This window comes from Pristiophorus japonicus, chromosome 3, assembly GCF_044704955.1.
Source record: "Pristiophorus japonicus isolate sPriJap1 chromosome 3, sPriJap1.hap1, whole genome shotgun sequence".
In the NCBI taxonomy this organism is placed as follows: domain Eukaryota; kingdom Metazoa; phylum Chordata; class Chondrichthyes; family Pristiophoridae; genus Pristiophorus; species Pristiophorus japonicus.
Genome location: NC_091979.1, coordinates 172,690,319 through 172,718,043, shown reverse-complemented (window position 1 = coordinate 172,718,043; position 27,725 = coordinate 172,690,319). Strand labels below are relative to the sequence as shown.

Here is a 27,725-nt window from a genome sequence, read left to right as displayed (position 1 = left end):
CTGCCAGTTTTATGTAGTGAGGTCACGTACGGCCTTTCAAATCTGAATGTCTGCTGGCCACAATTAACCCAGTTCTGGTCTGATCAGAAAATTGCCTACAATAAGTTGTAGTCTGCCTCATGAGTGGAGGTATTTATCTTATAAGGCTGGTCAGGTTGCATTTTATTTAATTATTTTTCAGCAAAATTAAATTGGATAAGGTGCTTTGAGATGTTAGTGTATTTGACTTTCTTTAAAGTTTCTGCTGACATTTCTCCTCATCTTATAAACCAGGACATTGCAGCAGAGTGTTTGTCAAATTTGCCCTTGCATGTTTTGGTGCTTTCTCGTAAGCTTTCCTTTGGTGACTTTATTGGTAGTCTCCATCAGGAGACTAAACACAACTGGCAAGTGATTACAATGGTGCAAATTGGAACCAGCTGGTTCAATGCTTAGAGTTGCCGTTGCTTTTAAATGTCCAAATATCAAAGAAAACATTCAAGAAATGATCAAGTCATTCAGTGGTGGGGAGGGAAATAACACTTGCATGTTTCTCTACTAATGATGCCAGCAAATTCCAGTGGACGTGGTTGAGGTGAGAGGGCCAGGTGCAATCTCCTGAAAATTTCACTGCTAAAGATACCCGAGGTGTTTCATGGGAATTGTTGTCCTGGGTACGCTGAAGAAGAATGATGATGCACTTTTTTTTGTTCTGCGGATGTGGGTGATGCTGGCCAGGTGGCATTGATTTCCCATCTTCAGTTGCCCTGAGAAGAATGTCGTGAGCCTTCTCCTTGAACCGCTGCAGTTCGTGCGATGTTGGTGCTTCCACAATGGCGAAGGGTCGGTAATTCAATGGCAGAGACCCATTGGCGATGAATGTATGCGATATATGTCCAAACCAGAATCGTGTTTGATTTGGAGAAGAACTTGGAAGCGTCTCTGTTCGCATGACATTGCTGCTCATGTCCACCTTGGTGGTAGAGGTGACGGGGAGGGAGGTGCTGATGAATTACTGCGGTGCACGCTGTACATAGTGCAGCCACAGTGTGCTAATGATTTTGCCCGTTTTCTGGGAAGATTGTACCCACATCCAAAATGTTTAGAAGCCTGGAAAATTGCATCATGCTGTTGGTGGGGAGCAGAGAGATACTGGAGTCAAGTTTTCGATAAACTATACAACTTTTTTTAATGTGATTTTTATTTTTAGGGGCATAAAATGGGTGAGTGAGGGACAATCAAAGCAGCTGTATCTTGCAGATTTCTTTGATTCCTGGAATGTGGTTTTATGTAATATGATTAGTGAGTAGCAGAGGTAGGAAATAGTGAGTTAGAAAGGAGGTAAATAGAGACCTAAGCACTCAACTAATAAGCAAAAGGAAAATTGACCGATTGGATGGTTGTGATATAGATGGCTAACTCCATGGTCATGATGAGAGACTCGATTATGCATGACCGATGCAAAAATTGTTACGAGAAATATGACTATAAATATCAATTTAATGCATTTAACTTCTGGACTTGGATCTGTGCCTGGAATCGGCAACACCTGGAGAAAACTAAACAGAAAAGCAAGAGCGTATTGCTGGAATTGTCAATTCACAATGAGACACATTAAAATAGATTACATTTTTAAATCAATTTGATAGAGTCTCATTTAAAATAAATGGGTTAATGACGGTGTTAAAATAGTACAGACCAATTTAATACAAGCATGGCAGCCAGAGCGCTTAAAAACAGTGCTGAATTAGCCCCTATATTTAGATGGGTTTGTTGTCAGTCAAGCTCCCCCCGCCCCCCCCAAAATCAGAATTCCCATTCCTGTGATTTCTGCAATGTTACCTGACCTAATTGTTGGGTATGAGGCTCATGCTGATGAGTCCTGTTACACCCAGAGTGGGTAGAGAAGCAAGGTGTTCCAATGCACCTGTGCAGCAGTGGTTATCTGTACCGATGTCTGCTGCTGTTTGGGCCATCCTAAAATAATGTATGATTGGGCTTATTTTTCACTATTGCTTTTATATAAAAGGTATACTTTTAGTAAATCTTGTATTTTTTTTAATCAAAATGTTGTCTCCAGTTTTTGTCTTCTACTCCTGAAGGTGCTATTGCTTCTGGTGAAACTGGTGGATTTTTATGTTGAATTTGAGATGAGCATTAACTTCCTTGATTTTTTTTTTTCCCTCCCCCTCCTGGTTTTTCCTTTTGGCCCTTGAATAGGCCATTAGAATGCAGTTTGATGTGATGTATTTCTTGCAGGCATTTTGTTACCAGCCCCAATGATCACTATCCTGAGTAATCTTTTTGGATTACAATTATTGGCAGCATTGGTTAGTGGCTAGTAATTATTTATTTAACTGTCGTTGGGCATTGTGTGTGCCATTTATACAAGTCCTGTCTGAAATGCACCAGACAAATTTCACATGCACACTTGTCCTATTCTTTTAATGTCCAGAACCAGGGGACACAGTCTAAGGATAAGGAGTAAGCCATATAGGACCAGAGAGTTGTGAACCTGTGGAATTCTGTGCCACAGAAAGTTGTTGTGTCCAGTTCGTTGGACATATTCAAAAGGGAGTTAGATGCGGCCCTTACGGCTAAAGGGATCAGGAGGGAGTATGGAGAGAAGGCTGTGGTAGGGTACTGAGGTTGAATGATCAGCCATGATCATATTGAATGGCGGTGCAGGCTCGAAGGGCAGAATGGCCTGCTGCACCTATTTTCTATGTTTGCTATGGTGGGCACACAGCCTAAGTCAGATTTGTCTACCTATGCAGTAAACATTAATCAAATCTGAGTGAAATATCAGCGTTTACCAGGTGTGCATTGTAAGACAAAGAGGATAATTTTAACCTCCCAAAATGGGTGGGTTTGGGTCGGGTGGGAAGTTAACATGTTACAAATCTGAAATTGCAACCCAACCCACCTCAAACCGGTCCACTTCCAGTTTTAACGGAGGCGGGACGAGGGGCGGGCAACTAATCCGCGCTCAGGTGGCAGCTTGGTCATTAAAATTTTTTAAGGAGGCTACATGCCTTCATTTTGACAAGATTTCTATTTTTAACCCATGTTTGCTGGGTTTCCCGGGGTTTGAAAAATCTGGCAGGTGAAAGGAGGTGAGAAGGGTTGGATCCATCAGGTGAGTGCCTTTACAGTTCTGCTTTTGGGCCAGGAGAAGCAGGAGTGTATTCTCCAGATCCAACAAGCTAACCTGTAAACACCTCCCAATCCCCCCCGCCCCCCCCGATTCCCCTCTTTTTTCCCCTCTTCCCCTCCTCCCCCCCCCGATTCCCCTCTTCCCCTCCTCCCCCCCCCCTCCCCGATTCCCCTATCTCTGCCCTCCCGATCTCTGACCCTCCTTCGATCACTCCCCGACCCTCTGATCTCTGAATCGCCCACCGACTCTCCCTCTGACCTCCCTCCGATCTCCGACTCGCCCTCCAATTCCTCATCTCTGTCTCCGATCTCCTAATCAGGTAATCAATTCAAATAATACATTTTCTCATGGTTCCTTAACTATTTTAGCAAGTGGAAAATTGCTGAAAGTGCAGACCCTCAATGTGCTGTTTGGATACTCTTCACATTTTAGTTGAACAGAAAAGGGAGAATTCATCATTAACTTTCCCTTTTTCTACCCACAGTGGATCAATTCTCGGACACTGGCTCTACTGGACAGTGCAGAGAAACTACATGTGGTGGACCGTCATAGTCAAGAAGAGCTGGAGATTGTCGACATTGCAGAAGTTCAGCTGGTTTACAACAGCAGCCACTTCAAATCCCTAGCCACTGGTGGGAATGTTAGCCAGGCTTTGGTAAGAGCTCAAAAGTCCAATTGTCCTCAATCTGCTATCTGAGTTGAATTGTTTTTTTTTCCCCCCTCGTTTTGTAGTTTGTGATGGTGAGTTTAGATGGATCCGTTGTACTAAATCATCTGGATTGTGTTTTGTACCTTTTCATGTACCTTGACAGGATGCTTCTTTCTCTAGTTAGGATAGAGCAGTGTTGTGATTATCAATATTGCTCATTGGCTAATGTGCTGCACTTTTACAAGGTGGTTTTATGTTCACAGGGTGTAAATGCTGTTTTAGTTATTCACTTATGCTTCTAATTCATGACCCATCTTAGAAAATAATCTTGCACGTTTCTATGTTTAAAGCATATGCTTGTACTGTGAAAAATATATCTCAGCTCGTTTTTGTTCACATTTGAATACCATCCTTTGTGATCATGTACAGGGCTGGAATGCTTGTATTTGCTAAGGGAATGGACTTGGACTGGCAATAGGGGGAGTTGTCCCAATGCAAATCAAATTTTTAAATGGTATTTTCCTGGATACATGGGAATAGGTGGGAGCCTTAACTTTGTGTGAAATCTGTGACATAAGTAGTTTTCATTCTACATCAAACAGGGAAGATTTTAGATGTTTTAAAAAAAAAAAAATAATATTTCACACACAGGATAAGTATATTTTTGAAATAATTAAAATGGAAGCTGTGTTTGCACTTTGATCTGTAGATTAACCAGGATGCAGAAGCCTGGTTCTGGGTGGTCAAGTTATTTGACCCTTTTGAAGATATTTTTATTTGTAGATTGCAGCTCACACCAGTCAGACATGGGAATGGTTTCAAGTTCTCTGCTTTACACTCATCATTATCATAGGCAGTCCATCAAAGTGAGGATGATTTGCTTCCATGCCAAAAAGGGATAAGTTCACAGGTGTTTCAATGAAGAACCTAATATTTCAGGTCCCGAACTACATGATGAAGGGTGGAAGATGACTGTGCATGGATTTTTTTAACGTGGGGTGGCCGTTGCACACCAACCACCACATGGGCTTGACAGAGTTAGGTCTTGGTCCAGTGGCAAGGATTAACCAAGACGACTGGAGACCAGCTCTGCTGCATGGACCTAATGCGCACACATATTGCGCGGTCCCGGCTTGCAAGACCATCAGCAGGCCGGGGCCATTCGATGGAGCAATGGCGGAGGCCCGGTGTGGAAATCGGCGCAGTCCCGGCCTGCAAGACCATCAGCAGGCTGGGGCCATTCAAGGGAGCAATGTGAGGAAGCCCGGCCTGGAAATTGCGGTTTTACACTACTGTAGCCATGATAAGTGCTAATTGGGGGGAGGGGGAAGGTGATTCTGTACACTGTCAACCTTCCATGCAATCTCCATCAGAGACTCTGTTGAAAGCTACTGAAAAGATCCCCAAGAATCCTTGGCTGATTTAAAAAAAAAAAGAAAATTATTGCTTAAGTCAAGTATGGTCTTACTAGTTTCTTGCTGTGTCTTTTCATCATCTATGTGTGTAATTATCTTACAATTACTTTGTCTACAATTAATGGCTTGACATTGTGGTATATACTGCCTTTCAGGGCATTACAGATGGGCATTTCATATAGTCTCTGGTGTGTTGGTTGCACCATAAATAAGGGGAAATTGTTAGTCCCGTGATATGGTAGTCCACTTACAGCATAGGGAAAAGCTGTAGTTTCAATGAACGCATAAAAAAAAGTGGGTCTCAGTGACCATTTGGTAATTTGGAGGCCGGTGAGTGTACATTTGTCAGTGTTGTCATCTGTGCAAAACCTGCATACCAAGAGGTTCTGGATCACTGAAGACTGTGTCTACCTTTTGGAATTTTTTTAATAGCCTGAATTGTAATAAAATGTTTTTTAAATGGTGCTCTATTTTATTTTTGTCATGGGAGAGCAACACTAAGCTGACCTCCATTTTCTGAATTGTCCTCTGGCCTACTCCCCCGAATTCATATGAACCTAGGAGAACAGAGGGAGAGGAAAAAATTCTTCATTAATTTAAAAAACAAAAATCAGCACAAGTCTGAGAACAAATACTTGTACATCATATTTGCTCATATCCTGATGCAGTTTAATATCACAACACAAGCCCACAGACACTGAACTGACTCAGCACGTTTAGCGATCTAATGCGGGATGATTGTAGTACCTGTACCCATCATCATAGGCAGTCCCTTGGAATCGAGGAAGACTTGCTTGAACTCTTAACATGAGTTCTTCGGTGGCTGAGCAGTCCAATACGAGAACCACAGTCTCTGTCACAGGTGGGACAGATAGTCATTGAGGGAAGGGATGGGTGGTACTGGTTTGCCGCGCGCTCTTTCCGCTGCCTGTACTTGATTTCTGCATGCTCTCGGCGACGAGACTCAAGGTACTCGGCACTCTCCCGGATGCACTTCCTCCACTTAGGGCAGCCTTTGGCCAGGAACTCCCAGGTGTCAGTGGGGATGTTACACTTTACCAGGGAGGCTTTGAGGGTGTCCTTGTAACGTTTCCGTTGCCCACCTTTGGATCGTTTGCCATGAAGGAGTTCCGAGTAGAGTGCTTGCTTTGGGAGTCTCGTGTCTGGCATGCGAACTATGTGGCCTGCCCAGCGGAGCTGATCAAGTGTGGTCAGTGCTTCAATGTTGGGGATGTTGGCCTGGTCGAGGACGCTAACGTTGGTGCGTCTGTCCTCCCAGGGGATTTGTCGGATCTTGCGGAGATATCGTTGGTGGTATTTCTCCAGCGACTTGAGGTATCTATTGTACATGGTCCATGTTTCTGAGCCATACAGAAGGGCGGGTATTACTACAGCCCTGTAGACCATGAGCTTGGTGGCAGTTTTGAGGGCCTGGTCTTCAAACACACTTTTCCTCAGGTGGCTGAAGGCTGCACTGGCGCACTGGAGGCGGTGTTGGATCTCGTCGTCAATGCCTGCTCTTGTTGATAGGAGGCTCCCGAGATATGGAAAGTGGTCCACGTCTCTCTCATCTGGAGCGAGGAGAGCATGCCTGTAGATCTCAGAGATGCAGTGATTGTGACCATCTTTAAAAAAGGTGACCAGTCCGACTGTGGCAACTAGAGGAATCTCCCTGCTATCAGCCACTGGGAAAGTCGACACTAGAGAGTCCTCCTCAACCATCATCTTCCTGTGGCCGAGGAGCTCCTCCCAGAGTCGCAATGTGGATTTCGTACCCTACGGGGCACAACAGACATGATTTTTGCAGCGCGACAGCTGCAGAAAAAATGTAGGGAATGCATGGCCGCCTTTGACCTCACAAAGGCCTTTGACACTGTCAACCGCAAGGGTCTACGGAGTGTCCTCCTCAGTTTCGGATGCTCCCAAAAGTACGTCACCATCCTCTGCCTGCTCCATGCTGACATGCAGGCCGTGATCCTTGTCAACGGATCCATCACCGAACCAATCCATGTCTGGACCGGGGTCAAGCAGGGCTGCGTCATCGTCCCAACCCTCTTCTCAATCTTCCTCGCTGCCATGCTCCACCCCACAATCGACAAGCTCCCCACTGGAGTGGAACTAAACTACAGAACCAGTGGGAACCTGTTCAACCTTCTCTGTCTCCAGGCCAGGTCCAAGACTACCCCAACCTCTGTCTTCGAGCTACAGTACGCGGACGACGCCTGCGTCTGCGCACGTACAGAGGCTGAACTCCAGGACATAGTCAGTGTATTTATTGAGGTGTACGAAAGCACAGGCCTTACGCTAAACATCAGTAAGACAAAGATCCTCCACCAGTCTGTCCTCGCTGCACAGCACTGTCCCCCCCAGTCATCAAGATCCACTGCGCGGCCCTGGACAACATGGACCATTTCCCATATCTCGGGAGAACCTGTACCAACGGAAGATCGGCAGACACATTAGAGAGAGGTTACATTTGTCAGTGTTTTTATGTATGTGAGATCCACACACCAGACACCAAAATCATTGGAATAATGTCGAAGTGCCTCTTTCCCTTCACCATTCTATTCCATCCATGAATTCAGCATTCTTGTGGCAAGAGCTGTGTCTTAATTGTAAAGCACTGTAAGGAGATTTAGATGAATATTTTCTGCTGATTCTGCACCAAGGGACTGTGGCACTCATACTCCCTTCAGCAAAAGTATGTGACACAAATCTATTCATTTAAACAGTCAGCACTCCAAGCATGCATTGGGATATTGATTGAAAGCAAACTGGAGACTGGTTTGCATGTGTTAATAGTCTTTCTTGAAAGCTAGTTTTTAAGATTTTTTTTTCCTGTTTTATGAAGGTTGACGGTGTCTAAAATCTAATGTGGAAGTGGGGGAGCTGGTGCTCTGTTAAATGAATGTAATACAAACAGACCTCAATGGGAGCAGGGGAAGTACATTGAAACAAATAATGGGCTATGTATTTTTTATGTAACCACATGGAGGCAACATTTTTGGCACTGCTAATTTTAGATGATCAGTGTGAGTATAAAGTGATGCTTTCCCACTTAAAGCAAAATGGTTTTAAACGTAGTTCCAGGGTGTGCATATCAAGTTTGCCATCATTTATTTTATTTGCATTCAATTTAATGTTCGACCAAATACAACTATGGGCCCAAGTTTCCACATGATTTGCACCTGATTTTTAGGAGCAATTGGTGGAGAACGGACTATCTTAGAAATCGTAATTCTCCACATTTTTTTTTCTGCAGTTCTTGTCAGGTGGAACAGAATTTTTTCTTCAAAAGGGAGCGTGTCCGGCCACTGACGCCTGATTTGAAAGTTTCCACAGTGAAAACATACTCCAAACTAAAGTAGAATGGAGCAAGTGAAGATTTTTGTAGAACTGAAAAAACCTGTTCTACACATTAAAAAATCAGGCACAGGTTACAAATTAGGCGTCCAGAACGAGGTGGGGGGGGAGGGGGGGAAGGGAACTCATTAAATTCTACAATAAATCCTTATTTATACTTCTACAAATATTATACAAATAAATCCAACCTGAATAAACATTTATAAGCAAAGAAAAGATTAAATAAACCATCTTCCTACCTGTGTGAAAGTGCTTCAGGCAGGGAGAATTCTGCAGGCGTTCGTTCCCGCGGGGGGGGGGGGTGCGGAGAAGAAAGCCGTTCGTTCCCGCCGGGGGGGGGGGGGGGTGAGGAGAAGGGAACAGCCGCTTCGTTCCCGTAGGGGGGAGGGGAGAGAATTAAACAGTCGCTTCGTTCCCGTGGAGGGGGGGGGGGGATTAAACAGTCGCTTCGTTCCCGTAGGGGGGAGGGGAGAGAATTAAACAGTCGCTTCGTTCCCGCGGAGGGGAGGGGGGGGGGAATTAAACAGTCGCTTCGTTCCCGTGGAGGGGGGGAGGGGGGTGAATTAAACAGTCGCTTCGTTCCCGTGGGGGGGGGGGAGGGGGGTGAATTAAACAGTCGCTTCGTTCCCGTGGAGGGGAGGGGGGGGGGAATTAAACAGTCGCTTCGTTCCCGTGGAGGGGGGGGGGGAATTAAACAGTCGCTTCGTTCCCGCGGAGGGGAGGGGGGGGGAATTAAACAGTCGCTTCGTTCCCGTGGAGGGGAGGGGGGAATTAAACAGTCGCTTCGTTCCCGCGGAGGGGAGGGGGGGGGAATTAAACAGTCGCTTCGTTCCCGTGGAGGGGGGGGGGGAATTAAACAGTCGCTTCGTTCCCGCGGAGGGGAGGGGGGGGGAATTAAACAGTCGCTTCGTTCCCGCGGAGGGGAGGGGGGGGGAATTAAACAGTCGCTTCGTTCCCGCGGAGGGGGGGGGGGGGGGAGAATTAAACAGTCGCTTCGTTCCCGTGGGGGGGAGGGGAGAGAATTAAACAGTCGCTTCGTTCCCGTGGAGGGGGGGGGGGGGATTAAACAGTCGCTTCGTTCCCGCGGAGGGGGGGGGGGGGGGGGATTAAACAGTCGCTTCGTTCCCGCGGAGGGGGGGGGGGGGTGAATTAAACAGTCGCTTCGTTCCCGTGGAGGGGGGGGGGGGAATTAAACAGTCGCTTCGTTCCCGCGGAGGGGGGGGGGGGGGGTGAATTAAACAGTCGCTTCGTTCCCGTGGAGGGGGGGAGGGGGGGGAATTAAACAGTCGCTTCGTTCCCGTGGAGGGGAGGGGGGGGGGAATTAAACAGTCGCTTCGTTCCCGTGGAGGGGGGGGGGGAATTAAACAGTCGCTTCGTTCCCGTGGGGGGGAGGGGGGGGTGAATTAAACAGTCGCTTCGTTCCCGTGGAGGGGGGGGGGGGAATTAAACAGTCGCTTCGTTCCCGCGGAGGGGAGGGGGGGGGAATTAAACAGTCGCTTCGTTCCCGTGGGGGGGAGGGGGGGGTGAATTAAACAGTCGCTTCGTTCCCGTGGGGGGGAGGGGGGGGTGAATTAAACAGTCGCTTCGTTCCCGCGGAGGGGGGGGGGGGGGGGATTAAACAGTCGCTTCGTTCCCGTGGAGGGGGGGGGGGGAATTAAACAGTCGCTTCGTTCCCGCGGAGGGGAGGGGGGGGGAATTAAACAGTCGCTTCGTTCCCGCGGAGGGGAGGGGGGGGGAATTAAACAGTCGCTTCGTTCCCGCGGAGGGGGGGGGGGAATTAAACAGTCGCTTCGTTCCCGCGGAGGGGGGGGGGGGGAATTAAACAGTCGCTTCGTTCCCGTGGGGGGGAGGGGGGGGGAATTAAACAGTCGCTTCGTTCCCGCGGAGGGGAGGGGGGGGGAATTAAACAGTCGCTTCGTTCCCGCGGAGGGGGGGGGGGGGAATTAAACAGTCGCTTCGTTCCCGCGGAGGGGGGGGGAGAATTAAACAGTCGCTTCGTTCCCGCGGAGGGGGGGGGGGGGAATTAAACAGTCGCTTCGTTCCCGTGGGGGGGAGGGGGGGGGAATTAAACAGTCGCTTCGTTCCCGCGGAGGGGAGGGGGGGGGAATTAAACAGTCGCTTCGTTCCCGCGGAGGGGGGGGGGGAATTAAACAGTCGCTTCGTTCCCGTGGAGGGGGGAGGGGGGGGAATTAAACAGTCGCTTCGTTCCCGTGGAGGGGGGAGGGGGGGGAATTAAACAGTCGCTTCGTTCCCGTGGGGGGGAGGGGGGGAAGGAGACAGTGAGAAGGCTGCAAGTGCTGATATGCTTTTATTAAAAACATTTTCTAAAATTAAACAGCTACAAAGAACTACAAAAATGGCCGAGTGCCAATGTTTTTTCACACTGAGCATGCGCGAACGCTCCAATGCGCACGCGCAGCATGGCCGGCAGGAAAAAAAACTAATTTAAATAGTACCCGCCCCCTCCCACTTACAAAATCAGCGCAAGTGTAGGCTCCGCCCCCCTGGGCGCTGCGCCAGGCAGACAAGGAGCTGCAGAACGCTCCAGAATTGCGAGGTTTTTTTAGGCGCCCCAGCTCGGAGGGGCGCCTGTTTTTTATCGTGTGGAAACTTGGGCCCTATATGTTACAAGGATAATGTGTGGGATTCCTCAGAGTTTGTATTATATGGTGGAAAGTGATTTTATATTTTCATGCCCAGAGTAACTGTGTAATATTGTTCAAAAGTCATCAACTGAGGTCCTAGATTATAATAGTGAGATTGTGCATCATGTGGAATCATTAAGGCACCTGTAATGTCAAAGACTTTTTTTCATATTACCTGGAATATACCGCACAGAAACAGGCCATTCGGTGTGACCAGTCCATGCTGGTGTTTATGCTTCACTCGAGCCTCCTCCCATCCTTCCTCATCTAATTCTATAAGCATAAGCATAACCCTCTAGTCTCCTCTTCCTCATATGCTCATATGCTTCCCCTTAAATGCATCTATACTATCTGCCTCAACTATTTCCTGTGGTAGCAAGTTCCATATTCTCACCACTCACAGAAGTCTCTTCTGAATTCCCTATTTGATTTCTTGGTGACTATCTTATATTGATGGCCTCTTGCTTTCTTCTTCCCCACAAGTGGAAACACTTTCTACTGTATCAAAACCTCTCATAATTTTAAAGACTACTATTAGGTCATCCCTCAGTTTTCTCTCTCCAGTAGAATAGAGACCCAGCCTGTTCATCCTTTCCTGATGGGTATAACTTCACAGTTCTGGTATAATCCTTGTAAATATTTTTTGAACTCTCTTGAGTGCCTCTGTATCCTTTTCGTAATATGGCGACCAAAGCTGCACAGAGTACTCTACACCAACTGCATATAGTATTCCATGGGCTAGAAATTCGATTCTCGGCGAAAGCGGTATTTTTTTTTGACAAAATTACCGTTATTGCTTCGCTATCGCTATCGGGCCGGAAATTCAAGCTTTAATTTGCGCAGGGGTAAAAATCGGAGTTGTACGAGGATTCGCGGCGCAAACCGCGATCCTCGCCAACTTTAGTCCGAGATCGATACTGCTGCGAGTTGGTCCTTGGGAGAATGGAAAAACACCTGAAAATAAATTGGAAAAAAAAATTCACAACATTTACACGGCACTTATCTATCGAATCACTGAAAATGAATAAAAAAACAAAAACGTTAACTTTTTTTTCCCAGTCTTCATATTTACCGAAACTATAGACCAGTTAGCCTAACATCTGTCGTTGGGAAAATGCTGGAGTCCATTATTAAGTAAGCAGTAGTGGGATATTTGGAAAAGCATGATTCAATCAAGCAGAGTCAGCATGGTTTTATGAAAGGGAAATCATGTTTGACAAATTTGCTGGAGATCTTTGAGAATGTAACGAGCAGGGTGGATAAGGGGGAACCAGTGGATGTGGTGTATTTGGATTTCCAGAAGGCATTCGATAAGGTGCCACATCAGAGGTTATTGCACAAGATAAAAGCTCACTGGGTTGGGGGTAATATATTAGCATGCATAGAGGATTGGCTAACTAACAAAAAACAGTCGGGATAAATGGGTCATTTTCCGATTGGCAAACAGTGACTAGTGGGGTGCCGCAGGGATCAGTACTGTGTCCTGAACTATTTACAATCTATATTAATAACTTGGATGAAGGGACCGAGTGTAATGTAGCCAAGTTGCTGATGATACAAAGATGGATGGGAAAGCAAATTGTGAGGAGGACACACAAAATCTGCAAAGGGATATAGGCAGGCTAAGTGAGTAGGCAAAAATTTGGCAGATGGGGTATAATGTGGGAAAATGTGAGGTTATCCACATTGGCAGAAATAATAGAAAAGCAAATTATAATTTAAATGGAGAAAAATTGCAAAGTGCTGCAGTACAGAGACACCTGGGAGTCCTTGTGCATGAAACGCAAAATGTTAGTATGCAGGTACAGCAAGTAATCAGGAAAGCAAATGTAATGTTGGCCTTTATTGCAAGGGGAATAGAGTATAAAAGCAGAGAAGTCATGCTACAACTGTACAGGGTATTGGTAAGGCCACACCTGGAATACTGCATACAGCTTTGGTCTCCGTATTTAAGGAAGGATATACTTGCATTGGAGGCTGTTCAGAGAAGGCCCACTACGTTGATTCCGGAGATGAGGGGGTTGACTTATGAAGATAGGTTGAGTAGGTTGGGCCTATACACATTGGAGTTCAGAAGATTGAAAGGTGATCTTATTGAAACTTATAAGATAATGAGGGGGCTCGACAAGATGGATGCAGAGAGGATATTTCCACTCATAGGGGAAACTAAAACTAGGGGACATAGTCTTAGAATAAGGGGCTGCCCATTTAAAACCGAGATGAGGAGAAATTTCTTCTGAGGATTGTAAATCTATGGAATTCTCTGCCCCAGAGAGCTGTGGAGGCTGGGTCATTGAATATATTTAAGGCAGAGATACAGATATTTGAGTGATAAGGAAGTAAAGGGTTATGAGGAGTGGCCAGGGAAGTAGAGCTGATTCCATGATCAGATAAGCCATGATATTGAATGGCGGAGCAGGCTCGAGTGGCCAAATGGCCTACTCCTGCTCCTATTTCTTATGTTCTTATTACTGCTGCTCCAAGGGTTGCAATGCACCTTTTTCCCTGTCTGTATTTTTCGTGCAAAATACAGGTGTGCAGAGAGCCAAATTTTTGGTCCAAACTGTATATCGGGTCTTGCATGGTGGCGCTCCCCTCTCCAGCGGTATTTGAAAACCGCTACTGCAAAACGTCACCGAAATTTCCGCTCATTGGTTTTTCGCCAAATATGGTGAAATAGCACCCAAAAAATGGTTGCAATGTCGACGAATTTCTAGCCCTTCAAGTGTAGTCTAACCAAGGTTTGATACAATTTTGCAGAAATTCTCTACTTTTCAGTTCTATCCCTCTAGAAATGAACTCTCGTGCTTGGTCTGCTTTATTTATGGCGTTATTGACTGAGTAGCATTATTTATAAAATAGTAAAACAGCTTTCATTAAAACAGTCATTCACTAATCTAATCAAGAGGTCCGATTGCCAAAAATGGTTTTTCTTTTTATGGTAAACAGTGTTCCCTGTGCTCTTAAACTATATTCTTACTTTGCAATTTTTCTCAAGGCTTATATGGAATGTTTTGTGCTGAGGTGTCTGGGTGCGCACTTGTTTGTAATTGCCAGTCAAACACAATTATGAAGTTTGTTGAAAAATGTAAATTTGTTGGAAGTGTCAGATATCATACTGATCACTAGATTTAGTGAAGTTCTCACAGATATTGGGGTAGAAATTCCGATGTACCGGGCCTATAAGTTTCTATGGACCTGGGAAGGCATCGGAAAAGCCGGTTTTTAGTGCGCAATGCAATGCGCATGCGCTGAAAATCGGCTTTTCCGACCTGTCAAGCTGGAGATTGACAGATCATATCCAGATCGGGAGCGAGGACATTTGAAAGGCAAGATTGTGATATTTAAGCATATCTTGCCTAGCAAATGTCCTCAAAAATCTTGTGCCTGATCAAAGCAGGCGCATAGCCTACTTTTACAGGCGCTAGTGTTTTAAAAGAACACAAACATATTAAAATAGTTATGAAAACATATTTTATTGTTAAAATCCCTCCCCACTATGGTAAGTTTATTTTAAGGCATAATTAAATAAACTGTTTTTAAATCAGGGAAAAAATATATTTTATAAAACATTAATAACATTAATTTAAATAAATCTTAAATATGTAGTGTATATTTTCTATTTTTTATTAGCGTTTGGTGGGGGAGGGGGTTCTCATTCATCATAATGGGAACTCCAACTTACGGAGTTCCCATTATTATGAATGAGAAAATACTGTGCCTTGATTGCCCAGAGCCATGTGACTCCAGCTCAGTTTACGGACGTCCCTATGAGCACGCGCTGTGACGCACAGGGAGAGGGGGTTGGGGGGGGCGGCTATGGACTGGGATCTCAAGCGGGCATAGCAGCTTCAGGTAGGTGTGCATTTTTTTTCTAAAATTTAGTCGAACGCTTGCGGGAAGGAGAAAGCGGAATTTCTGGACCATTGTTTTGAAGAGTAAATATTTATGTGGCAACTCATTACCATTTTCATTTTTCATCTCCGTGGTGCTGAGATTGTCACTCTACTGTCATATTTTCTCTTTTAGAGAGGGCAGGAGAGAAGTGCAAGTTTGTGTACTGGGAGGGCACACAGACTCCAGTGCAAACAGGGAACAGATGTTGTCGACTAATGAAATACAGTGAGCAGTGAGACCAAGTGACTGGCTGAGTGGTTAAGACAATGTAACTTTGTCCACCTAGTTTGCAAACACCTCTCAAACTGTGTCTGAGTTAACTGAGTGCATTTCCTTCCTATGTATTTCTCATTGGATCCTTGGCTTTTATAAATAGTGGCATAGATTACAAAAGCAAGGAAGTTATGCTAAACCTTTAAAAGTCATTGATTAGGCCTCAGCTAGAGTGTTGTGTACAATTCTGGGCACTACACTTTCGGAAAAATGGAAAGGGTGCAGAGCAGACTTGGGGTAGAATTACACCAGGGATGAGGGATTTCAGTTCTGTGGAGAGACTGGAGAAATTGGGATTGTTCCCTGTAAATCTTTTTGGTGTGCGGCTCCTTTAACTAACCACTTTATTGCACATGCACAGTTTCACCCATGTAAAAGATGGTGAGCAGCCTGTGCGGGACCTCCAAACTGTTGCACGGCCGCACAGCTTAATGGGAACTTTGGAAACGAGGACATTTTTTTTTTAACGCCGCGCCTTGTATGATTGGGAATGCACTGCCTGAAAGGGTGGTGGTAGCAGATTCAATGGGAACTTTTAATAGAGAATTGGATATATACTTGAAAAGGAAAGAATTCCAGGGTTGTGGGGAAAGAGCAAGGCAGTGGAACGAATTGGATAGCAATTTCAAAGATCTGTCACAGACACGATGGGCTGACTGGCCGCCTTCTGTGGTGTAAGATTCCATGGTACAGGTGCAATGTCCTGAATCCGGAATGCCGAAAACCAGACATTTTGGCGAGCGGCGGATCGGTAGGCAGCAAGGTTCGAAATCTGGCAAAACCCGAAATCTGGCATGGATTCGGTCCACGGTAAGGTCCGAAATCCGGCACAGATTCGGTCCCAAGGATTCTGGATTTTTGACTCTTGATTTTCTTGTCTGAAATCCGGAAAAACCCAAAAAACTGGCATGGACTTGGTTCCGATTGCTCTCAGGTGCTGTACACTGATTAAAAATGCTTATTTTTTGTGATAAACCTATTTTCAGCTGTATTAATCAAACTGCACCTAGTTACCACTCTTGAATATATAAAGGAATATTTTTTAATGCAAAATTAAAAATATTGTAAATGGTTCATGGCAGATTTTATGTTTGGAGACATACAAATAGTTTGAGCGAAAACTTGAGCAAAAAGAAACACTTCTTAAAACTAGCGCAATTTTGAGGGCAATTTGTGCCCGGATTGCCGTTTGCACCCAAAGCGGAAACTCTTGGCCTATACTTTTTTCACCCCAATCTGCCCTTCCTCTCTCCTCATTTAGTGCTAGCTTCCATTAGACAATGTATCTGCTATGCTAGTTTGCACAGTCCAGTTATTGGATTTATATGTTATATGTACTTTTGATTTAATTTTTATGACTATGGAAATGAAAAGTTATTTCTAGAAATAATAGACAGCTGGTGTTAACTCTGTTGGGTTTTAATCTGCTTTTTCATCTGCTGGATGATGAGCAACACATTAGTGTAATGTATAAAAAGTCAATTGTCTTATGAGTCAAAATTTCATATCACTCTTTTAATATCCTGCTACTTTCTCAGCCCTTTTTCATTTTGGGGGGATTTAAAAAAAATTGATTCTGCCAAGCTGATTTTAAAAATTCCTTTGAAAAATGGCATATGGCAAATTCCTATTGTACATGGGGGATAATAAGGCAGTGTCATTCTGAATAGCTTTGTTTCTGATGTGTGTTGTGTTACCAGCACACCAATTTTAAGGTTGAATAAAAATACACTTTTGCCATTTCCCTATTTTTATAAAAAGTGAAATTGGTGTCAGCTCGACTCAGTTGCAAGAAGATTTGGGTTCAAATCCCACTCAAGACTTGAGCAAATAATGTAGATTGACACTTCAGTGAGCAAGTGCTGTATTATCAGAGTTACCACCCTTCAGATGAGACATTAACCTATGGTCTGGCCTGTCAGGCAAGATTCCATGCCACTATTTGATGAAAAGCAGGGAGTTCTTCTAGTATCCCAACATTTCTCTCTCAACCATCACCCCGCCAAAACAGATTAACTATCCATTTATCTCATTTGTTATTTATGGGTCCTTGTGTGCAAATTGACTGCTGCAATAGTCTACATAACAGTCACTGCACTTCAAAAGTAATTCATGGTTGTAAAGTAATGAGAGACAACCTGAGGACATGATAAACCTACATAAATGCACAATCTTTCCTTCTTCTTGAAGTTCTTATTGATTCCACGCAATCAATACTTAAGTGTCTATCTGTTGATAAACAGAATTCATAGACATTAATGTTGAGGTTGTGTATTACATTTGTTGGGAACATTGATTGTGATACAGAGCTCTGTAGTCAGACCAGTAGCCTGTTGTTCCTAACTAATCCTGAAAGACAGATGCATAAGAATCTAGATTATGTTTTGTAAGTTTTTATACAGATTATATTCTGCGTGATTAGAGTTGGATTTCTGACTGTTGCAACAGTGAGTTTGTTTTAATTTCTGTTTTGATTTGTGCAAAAATAGTGGGGTTTTTTTGTTCCTAATTTTCATTTCCTCCTGGTGGCGGGATACAGCCCCACAAGTGCCAGCAGGTCTCAGACTATCTCATGTTTGAGCCATTTTTTAATGTTTGAACCTCGGTAGTGAGTGTTGTAAAGATATTTTGATTTTGGGAGATCCCCAGTGAAGCCATAACCTGACCTCACCAGATATCCACAAGCATGCAATGAGAACCCGAGTGATTATTTCTTCCCATCTCACTATCCTGTAAACATTGAGACCAATTATCGCTTCTCTGCTGCCAAATCAGTTTACCCGCACTGGGCAGTATGTTTACCCGCACCGGGCGGTATGTTTACCCTATGTTTACCCGCACCAGACGGTGCGTTTACCCGTGCAATCAATTTGGAAGAGTAAAATAATTGATGCTGCAGTTTATTATATTCTCATCGGATTACTTTTTCTAATGGTTTATTGGCTTCTGAAACAAATTGAAATATTGTTTGTTCTGAAATAAGTTTTAAAAAAAATATATATTTTTTTAAAAGGCTCTGGTTGGAGAAAAGGCATGTTACCAATCAGTCAGCGGTTATGGAGGACAAATTATCTATTTGGGAACTAAGGTAAACATGATTCCATTTCCTCGCTCTTCAGATATTGTTCAATAAATATAATCATGGTAAAAAATTTGCACATGAAATAGCCTTCTGAATATTGACGGAAAAGTATTAGTGTCTGTGATTCTTGTATTTGTCAAAGGGCATTTTAGGAGTGTGTGATTCTTTTTGAAGGGATTAAATATGTTGGGACACTTCATTGACCTTTCACGACCAATCTTTGGCCCCAAGTTTCCACACGCGCCTAAAACGGTGCCTGAAAAAAAAACACACTATTCTTGAGCGCTTTGCAGCTCGATGTCAGCTTGGCGCGGCGCCCAGGGGGCGGAGCCTACCACTGCGCCAATTTTGTAAGTAGGAGGGGGCGGGTACCATTTAAATGAGTTTTTTTCGTGCCGGCAACCCTGCTCGTGTGCGTTGGAGCATTCGCACACGCGCAATGTGAATAAAAAATTTGGCACTCGCCCATTTTTGTAGTTCTTTGTAGCTGTTCAATTTTTTAATAAAACCACATTACCCTTCCATGATCAGCACTGAGGCTTCTTGCAGCAGTGAGAAGGCTGCAGGAAGCCTCAGAAGTTGAGGCAGCCGTTTCCCGACGGGCCCGACCGACGGCAGGGGGCCTCCCCCCCCCCCCCCCCCCCCCCCCCCGCCGTCGTCGGGAATGGCTGCCTCAACTTCTGAGGCTTCCTGCAGCCTTCTCACTGCCTCCTCCTCCCCCCCCCCCCCCCCCCCCCCCCCCCGCCATCGGGAACGGCTGCCTCTTCACTGCCTTCCCCCCCCCCCCCCCCCGCTGCCGTCAGGAACGGCTGCCTCAACTTGTGAGGCTTCCTGCAGCCTTCTCCCTGCCTGAAGCACTTTCACACAGGTAGGAACATGGTTTATTTAATCTTTTCTTTGCTTATAAATTTTTATTCAGGTTGGAATTATTTGTGTAATATTTGTATAAGTATAACTAAGGATTTATTGTTGAATGTAATGACTTCCCTTCCCCCCCCCCCCCCCACCTCGTTCGGACGCCTAATTTGTAACCTGTGCCTGATTTTTTTAATGTGTAGACAAGGTTTTTTCAGGCCTACAAAAATCTTCACTTGCTCCATTCTAAGTTAGTTTGGAGTACGTTTTCACTGTGGAAACTTTCAAATCTGGACACGCCCCCTTTTGAAAAAAAAAGTTCTGTTCCAAAGTGAAACTGTTCTACATGACTAGAACTGCAGAAAACTTAAATGTGGAAAAGTGCGATTTTTAAGATACTCCGTTCTCCACCAGTTGCTCCAAAAAAATCAGGAGCAAATCATGTGGAAATTTGGGGCCTTTATTCTGAACTTATCCGCTGCTGGTTTTGTGGACACAAATAGAGCTGGTGAATCCTGCTGCAGTTCATCAGAGTTAAAGAAAAAGTAGGTCCCCTCCAACCACTGGAAGTTGAGTTGTCTTCCCAGATGTGCTGATGACGTGAGAACTGTTTGTTTTCCGCCAGCTGCGCTCTGCTAACGTAAAAGTGGCCGTTGGGTTTCCCCATTTGTCTGGGCAATAGATTGAAACAGTAACTAAAACACAATCTGTAAAGTAATTCTGTTCACTGCGCCCTGTGGACACCAACTACAAAGGGGAAAAAGTGCCTCCCATCATGTTCTTGCTAAATTCAAATATTTTTATGGTCCTGATTATATCCTACTATTTAGTCAATGTTTAATCTGGTGCATTTATTTTTCAGACAATTCACACTGCATACTTGGGATATTTTCTCTTATTCTTAGACTGTTGGCAGGCGCAGGGAAATTCCTGGGTCCCCTGGTATTGTTTATTTTCAGCTTGCATACTATGGCACAAAAATAAATTTCTATATTACAATAATGAGGCTACTTAGACATCAGGAAAAGCTTTATTATGCGTAGTAACATCGTGCTCAATTTTGCCCAAGCCCGTTTTTTGGCGTATTGCCAGAGTTACGTCGGGTTTTTAGGTCCAGAAATGCGCCATAAATAATTGTACTAACTTTCCCCGATCTGTAACTGGAATCCGGAGCCGTGCAGCGTGTCCAGTTGCCTCGGGTGGCGGGGGGGAGGGGAGGTGGAGCCTGCTGTCTGCGCTGAAAAATGAAGCCGGGCCTTCTGCTCATGCGTGGGAAAAAAACTTACGTTTTTGATGTCGCTGCAATGGACGCGCATGCTCAGTACAGCTGGAATTTGGCAATCAGCCAGTTTTAAAGAGCCAGTTGTGTGCGTGTGTGAGAGAAGGAGTTCTGTGTGTGTGAGAGAGCATTGAAAAAATCGCAGATGCAGCAGAACAAGATGCAACGCTGACCAAGGACCAAGAATTTCCTGCTGGACGAAGTGGAAACACTAGTTACTGTGATTGAGAACAGATGGCAGGAGCTGGATAACAGCAGAGGTCACACAAAAGTTCCACCAAAAGAAATGAAGAAACTCTGGAACCAAGTTGCAGAAGATTACTGTGCAGTGGTGAACACCGCGAGATCTGGAAGCCAATGTAAAAAGAACTGGCAGGACCTTGGTCAAGTAGTTAGGGTAAGTAATATTTTCATTTATTCAATGCAATTGTAAATGTGACCAGCTGTATATGTTCCACCCAGCAGAAAGACACCCTCTCTAAAAAGCTGAATTTTCATCTTTGCAGAAGAAAGTGGCACATAATAAAAGGGAAAGAACTCGAACAGGAGGAGGCCCGGCAAATCTGCACCCACTGACACCCTTGGAAGAGAGGGTTGCTGCTTTGATGGGTCCTGCCTGGAGAAAAAAAATCAGTGCTGCACAAACTGAGCCCACCCGCGAGGGAGTGGGTAAGTCCTCCAAATTCATCGTGGCCCTTCAAATCAGCCTGCTGCCTGGCCTGCGATGCATGAGCCTACTCATGCCACCCATCCTGCCCCCTCCTCTGCTGCTAACCATTTGACTGTTCTGTTATATTTTGCAGAACTAGAGGCCAATCCTGAAGATGCAGAAGAAGATTCAGACGTGGACGAGCCTGAAGAAGAGCGTATTTTCCAATCCATCCCTGGGGGTGAGGGGATGGAGTTGGATGAAGCTCCCGCTGTTGTACTGACTTTGGAGGAGGTGCCGCTCCTGCAGTTGACAGCCCCTTCCGTGATTAGTGGTTTGAGTGTTGGTGGGACTTTCCATGGTTTCACACCTTCCGAGGTTGCGGGTCCCAGTGGTATGTGCAGCGAGGCACACCCAGGGCCCCACTGTCCCAGGCTGCGGGGTCCAGTGTTGGGGTGCGAGCCACACCCATGGGGAGGAGTGGAAGGAGAGCTTGACTGCGCTCTCCTGAGATGCAGGATGTAACCGATGTGGTTCAGATGATGTCATTGAGTGCGGAAAGCATTGACCTTACCCGATCACTCCTCGACACCATCATTGGGTTGAGTGACGAGGTAGTGGGACTGTCGGGAGAAGTAACAACACTCGCCGGGTCCATCAGTGAGGGAATAGTGTCCATGAGGGAGGGAATGTCAGAGGTAGTACAAACCATGACACTGGCATTGAGTGAGGGAATGTCAGAGGTAGTACTGGCCATGAGGGAGGGAATGTTGCAGGCCATTGAGACACTGTCTGGGTGCATCAGGGACGGCATGTTGGAGTTAGCTGCTGCAATAAGGGAACACGCCCAGACCCCGCGTCCATTGACAGAATCAACTGCCACTCCCACTGCAATCCCCACACCAGCCTCTGAAGAGCCCAAAGCCGGGCCCTCCAACTTGCCACCTGACGCTGATGCCCCCACCGTCAAGAGGTGCGCAGTGCCCGAGATGTTAGAAGGAATAAGCTTGGTACTAAGCCCAAAATCATTGCACTATCTCCTGCGGGCAGGGGTGGTGGAGAGTCCAAGACCGAGCGCAGCGGGCGGTGTTAGACTAAGGGGGATGAGAGATGGGTGCAGCCTTTCTTTGCTGCTGTTATTATTGTTACTGTTGTAACTTCTCAAATTAAAAGTTTTATGTAAATTATGTAAATTTACATTTATAAGGCATCTTAAAGTTTTTAAGTGATCTTAAAGAGTGATATTAAAGTAAAGTTTGATACAAGAATTTTATTTAAGTACATTTTAAACTTTTGAATAAAATATATTTTACATTAAAACTGAATCATGTTCCATAAACAAAACACAACATTACGGAAGTGTCCTCTCTCTCACTCCCCCGCCGACCCTGGCCCCGCGTGCCTTCCCGGTCTGCTGCCTGACCCTAGCCCAGGCCGAAGGGCTTACCAATCTGATCCCTCCCTCCCCATGCTGATATGACTCATCACAGATCAGTAGATCCAGAAGGCATAACAGTCCAGTAATTGAACCTGCCAAAATCAACAGCCTTAATTAAATTAAATATGTCTCTGATGAGCTCAAACAGTATATCAGTGGACTACTTAACCCTCTCCCCGAGCAATTCTTGAGAGAATGCAACATGCTGCTTGATGAATATTGTCCCCGAGGATATGCTGCACACTAACTGCTGGGGAAACCTCTCCAAGAGTTATGGCTTGGAATGTAATTATATCTTGGATTCATACAGTACTTTCATCCCTCCTCACCTCCCCACCCCAACACCCCCAGCCACAGTTACATTTATATCCCACTGGGGAAAATTGCTAGCTCATGTAAAGGTTCTTTCTGATGAAAAGGACAGTTCCTCAGATTTTCATTCATGTTATTTGTAGTTATGTCTTTTATTCTTGTTGCAAAATTTAGCCATTCAGGAAAGACAGCAAAATAAGCAACAGCGTTTCGCAGTGGCTGCAAACACTGAGTGTCACTTCTATCGTGTGAATATTTCCAGCACAAAATGTCACCGATGCTTTATCAATAACGCATACAACACAGAATTTATTTTATCCTTTTGTTTCACATTCTCTTTTTTTCAGCCAGCAGTGTGTAGTCATCATTTTGCAGAATTGAGTTCACCTTGACTACTTTTGATGTTGACCTTTTGGATAACATGGAATAAACAATGCACCTCACAGCGCCTTGAAATGTTTCACATCAGCGTTAACAATCTCTCCCTTTAGAATAAGCCCTTTGGGGATCAGAGACACCAATTATTGAACCAGATTCCAGTTGAATGCTAGAGCTGTTGCGCTGACAATAGTGAGGGAGCTCAGCGAGGCTGCTGCTGGCCAACGCATTGAAGGTGTTTTATTGGTGCCACAACCCTGGCCCCAAGTGCCCTCCCGGTCCGGCTGCCTGACCCTAGCCCAGGCCGAAGGGCTTACCGATCCGATCTGCTGCCCGTCCCTAACCCAGACCGAAGGGCTTACCAATCCGATCCACTCCCTCCCCCGCCCGACCGTGACCTTGAGTGCATTCCCGGTCCTGCCCCGAGCCTAGGCCGAATGACCTCGTCCAATTTACTTACCTGCGCCGATTTCTTTAACTCTAAGGTTTTTCTGCAGAGGCCACATACGGTGGCATAAGCAAAACTGGAGTAACACTCAGCTGGCCAAACTTGCCTAAATGGCCAGAATTGGCGCGGGTGGCAGGTTACGCCCCCTTTGGCTGAAAAAAACTTAGCTAAAAAAAAACGGAACTAGCTGAGTTACGCTGGTGCAAATTGATTGGGGAAACTGGATTTTTAACTTGGGCCAAAAAAAGCAGCCTGCTCCAAAAAAAGCGCAAATCACTGGGGAAAATTGAACCCAATAATTATTCCTAAATTACTAAATTAAATACCTGAAGCAAGATGTTACATGAAAATAAAAAAATGTATGTACTTGTGCTTGCTCTCCCTTTTTTCCTCCTCCTCTTGTTCTATTTATTTTATCCTTTTGTTTCACATTCTCTTTTTTTCAGCCAGCAGTGTGTAGTCATCATTTTGCAGAATTGAGTTCACCTTGACTACTTTTGATGTTGACCTTTTGGATAACATGGAATAAACAATGCACCTCACAGCGCCTTGAAATGTTTCACATCAGCGTTAACAATCTCTCCCTTTAGAATAAGCCCTTTGGGGATCAGAGACACCAATTATTGAACCAGATTCCAGTTGAATGCTAGAGCTGTTGCGCTGACAATAGTGAGGGAGCTCAGCGAGGCTGCTGCTGGCCAACGCATTGAAGGTGTTTTATTGGTGCCACAACCCTGGCCCCAAGTGCCCTCCCGGTCCGGCTGCCTGACCCTAGCCCAGGCCGAAGGGCTTACCGATCCGATCTGCTGCCCGTCCCTAACCCAGACCGAAGGGCTTACCAATCCGATCCACTCCCTCCCCCGCCGACCCTGGCCCTGAATGCCTTCCTGGTCCGCTCCCCGCCCCGAGCCCAGGCTGAAGGGCTTACCGATCTGCTCCCCCGCCCGACCGTGACCTTGAGTGCATTCCCGGTCCTGCCCCGAGCCTAGGCCGAATGACCTCGTCCAATTTACTTACCTGCGCCGATTTCTTTAACTCTAAGGTTTTTCTGCAGAGGCCACATACGGTGGCATAAGCAAAACTGGAGTAACACTCAGCTGGCCAAACTTGCCTAAATGGCCAGAATTGGCGCGGGTGGCAGGTTACGCCCCCTTTGGCTGAAAAAAACTTAGCTAAAAAAAAACGGAACTAGCTGAGTTACGCTGGTGCAAATTGATTGGGGAAACTGGATTTTTAACTTGGGCCAAAAAAAGCAGCCTGCTCCAAAAAAAGCGCAAATCACTGGGGAAAATTGAACCCAATAATTATTCCTAAATTACTAAATTAAATACCTGAAACAAGATGTTACATGAAAATAAAAAAATGTATGTACTTGTGCTTGCTCTCCCTTTTTTCCTCCTCCTCTTGTTCCCTGTTTATTTTTTTTATTATCTTGTTTGTTTACATTGAATATTGCTTCAGTTTATTCTACCTATTCTGCTTCCCTTTACTTTCAAAATTTTAAATGATTCCTAACTCCTTACCCCGACTGCCCACTGTGGGCACAGTGGGGAAGCAAGCATTTTCAAAAGTATTTATCACAGGCAAAAATTGAGCTTTAAATGCTCGTGGTTCAATTTTCTCCAAACCCATTTTCTGGCGTATTGCCAGAGTTATGCTGGGTTTTCTAGGCCAGAAATTCGGCAGAAATATTTTCCCTGATGTACAATTCAAATTTGGCGTCGCGCAGCGTGTCCAGTCTCCTCGAGGGGGGGGGTGGTGGTGGAGCCTTGATCTGCGCCAAAAAGATCGGGTTACCATGATAACCAGGGACACAATGCGTCCCTAGCCCAAGCCGAAGGGCTTGCCGGTCCACTCGACCCTGGCCCCTTGTGCCCTCCCAGTCTGCTCCCCCACCTGACCTGGTCCCGAGTGCCGTCCCGGTCCGCTACCTAGCCCAGACCAAAGGGCTTGCCAGTCTGCTCCCCCGCCCGACCCTTGTCCCTTGTGCCCTCCTGGTCCTGCCCCTAGCCCAAGCCCAAGCCAAAGGGCTTGCTGGTCCGCTCTCCTGCACGACCCTGGCCCCGAGTGCCCTCCTGGTCCCACTCCTAGCCCAGGCCGAAGGGCTTGCTGGTCCGCTACCCCGCCCCTATCCCAGGTCGAATGGCCTCCTCCCTCCCATGCACCTAACTACACCCGAAAGGCTTCCCCCCACACCTCTCTCTCTCTCTATCTCTCTCTATCTCTATCTCTATCTTTATCTTTATCTCTATCTCTATCTCTATCTCTCGCTATCTCTCTCTCTCGCTATCTCTCTTGCTATCTCTCGCTATCTCTCTCTCGCTATCTCTCTCGCTATCTCTCTCTCTCGCTATCTCTCTCTCTCGCTATCTCTCTCTCTCGCTATCTCTCTCTCGCTTTCTCTCTCTCTCGCTTTCTCTCTCTCTCGCTATCTCTCTCTCTCGCTATCTCTCTTGCTATCTCTCTCTCTCGCTATCTCTCTCTCTCGCTATCTCTCTCTCTCGCTATCTCTCTCTCTCGCTATCTCTCTCTCTCGCTATCTCTCTCTCTCGCTATCTCTCTCGCTATCTCTCTCTCTCGCTATCTCTCTCTCTCGCTATCTCTCTCTCTCGCTATCTCTCTCTCTCTCTCTCGCTATCTCTCTCTCTCGCTATCTCTCTCTCTCGCTATCTCTCTCTCTCGCTATCTCTCTCTCTCGCTATCTCTCTCTCTCTCGCTATCTCTCTCTCTCTCGCTATCTCTCTCTCTCTCGCTATCTCTCTCTCTCGCTATCTCTCTCTCTCGCTATCTCTCTCTCTCGCTATCTCTCTCTCTCGCTATCTCTCTCTCTCGCTATCTCTCTCTCTCGCTATCTCTCTCTCTCGCTCTCTCTCTCGCTATCTCTCTCTCTCGCTATCTCTCTCTCTCGCTATCTCTCTCGCTATCGCTATCTCTCTCGCTATCGCTATCTCTCTCTCGCTATCGCTATCTCTCTCTCGCTCTCTCTCTCTCTCTTGCTATCTCTCTCTCTTGCTATCTCTCTCTCTCTCTCTCTCTCTCTCTCTCTCTCTCTCTCTCGCTCTCTCGCTCTCTCGCTCTCTCGCTCTCTCGCTCTCTCTCTCTCTCGCTCTCTCTCTCTCTCTCTCTCTCTCTCTCTCGCTCTCGCTCTCTCTCTCGCTCTCTCGCTCTCTCGCTCTCTCTCTCGCTCTCTCTCTCGCTCTCTCTCTCGCTCTCTCTCTCGCTCTCTCTCTCGCTCTCTCTCTCGCTCTCTCTCTCGCTCTCTCTCTCTCTCTCTATCTCTATCTCTATCTCTCTCGCTTACCTTTCCTGCTGCTGCTGTCCAGGCATTTGCTCTGCACTTATCTACGCCGATTTCGTTTACTCTCAAGATTTTTCTGCAAATGCCGCAAAACTGGAGTAACTCTCAGCTGACCAAACTTGCTTAAATGGCTAGAATTGGTGCAGGTGGCAGGTTATGCCCCCTTTGGCTGGAAAAAAAAAACTTGCCTAAAAAAAAATCATAACTAACTGAGTTATGCTGGTGCTAACTGATTGGGGAAACTGGATTTTTAAGTTAGGCTAAAAAAAAAAGCAGCCTGCTCCAAAAAAACGGCACAAATCACTGGGGAAAAATTGAGCCCAAGATATCTAACATGTATGAGGCATACTTGGCTTCTTGCTTTTCCTGATCCCTTTATAGAAACATAGGAGTAGGCCATTCGGCCCTTCGAGCCTGCACCGCCATTCAATAAGATCATGGCTGATCATTCCTTCAGTACCCCATTCCTGCTTTTTCTCCATACCCCTTGATCCCCTTAACCATAAGGGCCATATCTAACTCCCTCTTGAATATATTCAATGAACTGGCATCAACAACTCTCTGCGGCAGGGAATTCCACAGGTCAACAACTCTGTGAGTGAAGAAGT

The 27,725-nt window shown here is 45.7% G+C and overlaps 1 protein-coding gene across 1 annotated transcript in view; it reads left to right on the top strand.

Moving 5' to 3' along the window:
• Nucleotides 1-27,725, top strand: part of vps8 (VPS8 subunit of CORVET complex) — a 961,193-nt gene that overhangs the window by 81,777 nt on the left and 851,691 nt on the right. Inside the window, exons 13-15 of the mRNA XM_070876055.1 lie at nucleotides 3,086-3,122; nucleotides 3,577-3,791; nucleotides 18,392-18,466. Of these exons, the coding sequence (XP_070732156.1) occupies nucleotides 3,086-3,122; nucleotides 3,577-3,791; nucleotides 18,392-18,466 (327 nt within the window). The remainder of the gene's footprint in view (nucleotides 1-3,085; nucleotides 3,123-3,576; nucleotides 3,792-18,391; nucleotides 18,467-27,725) is intronic.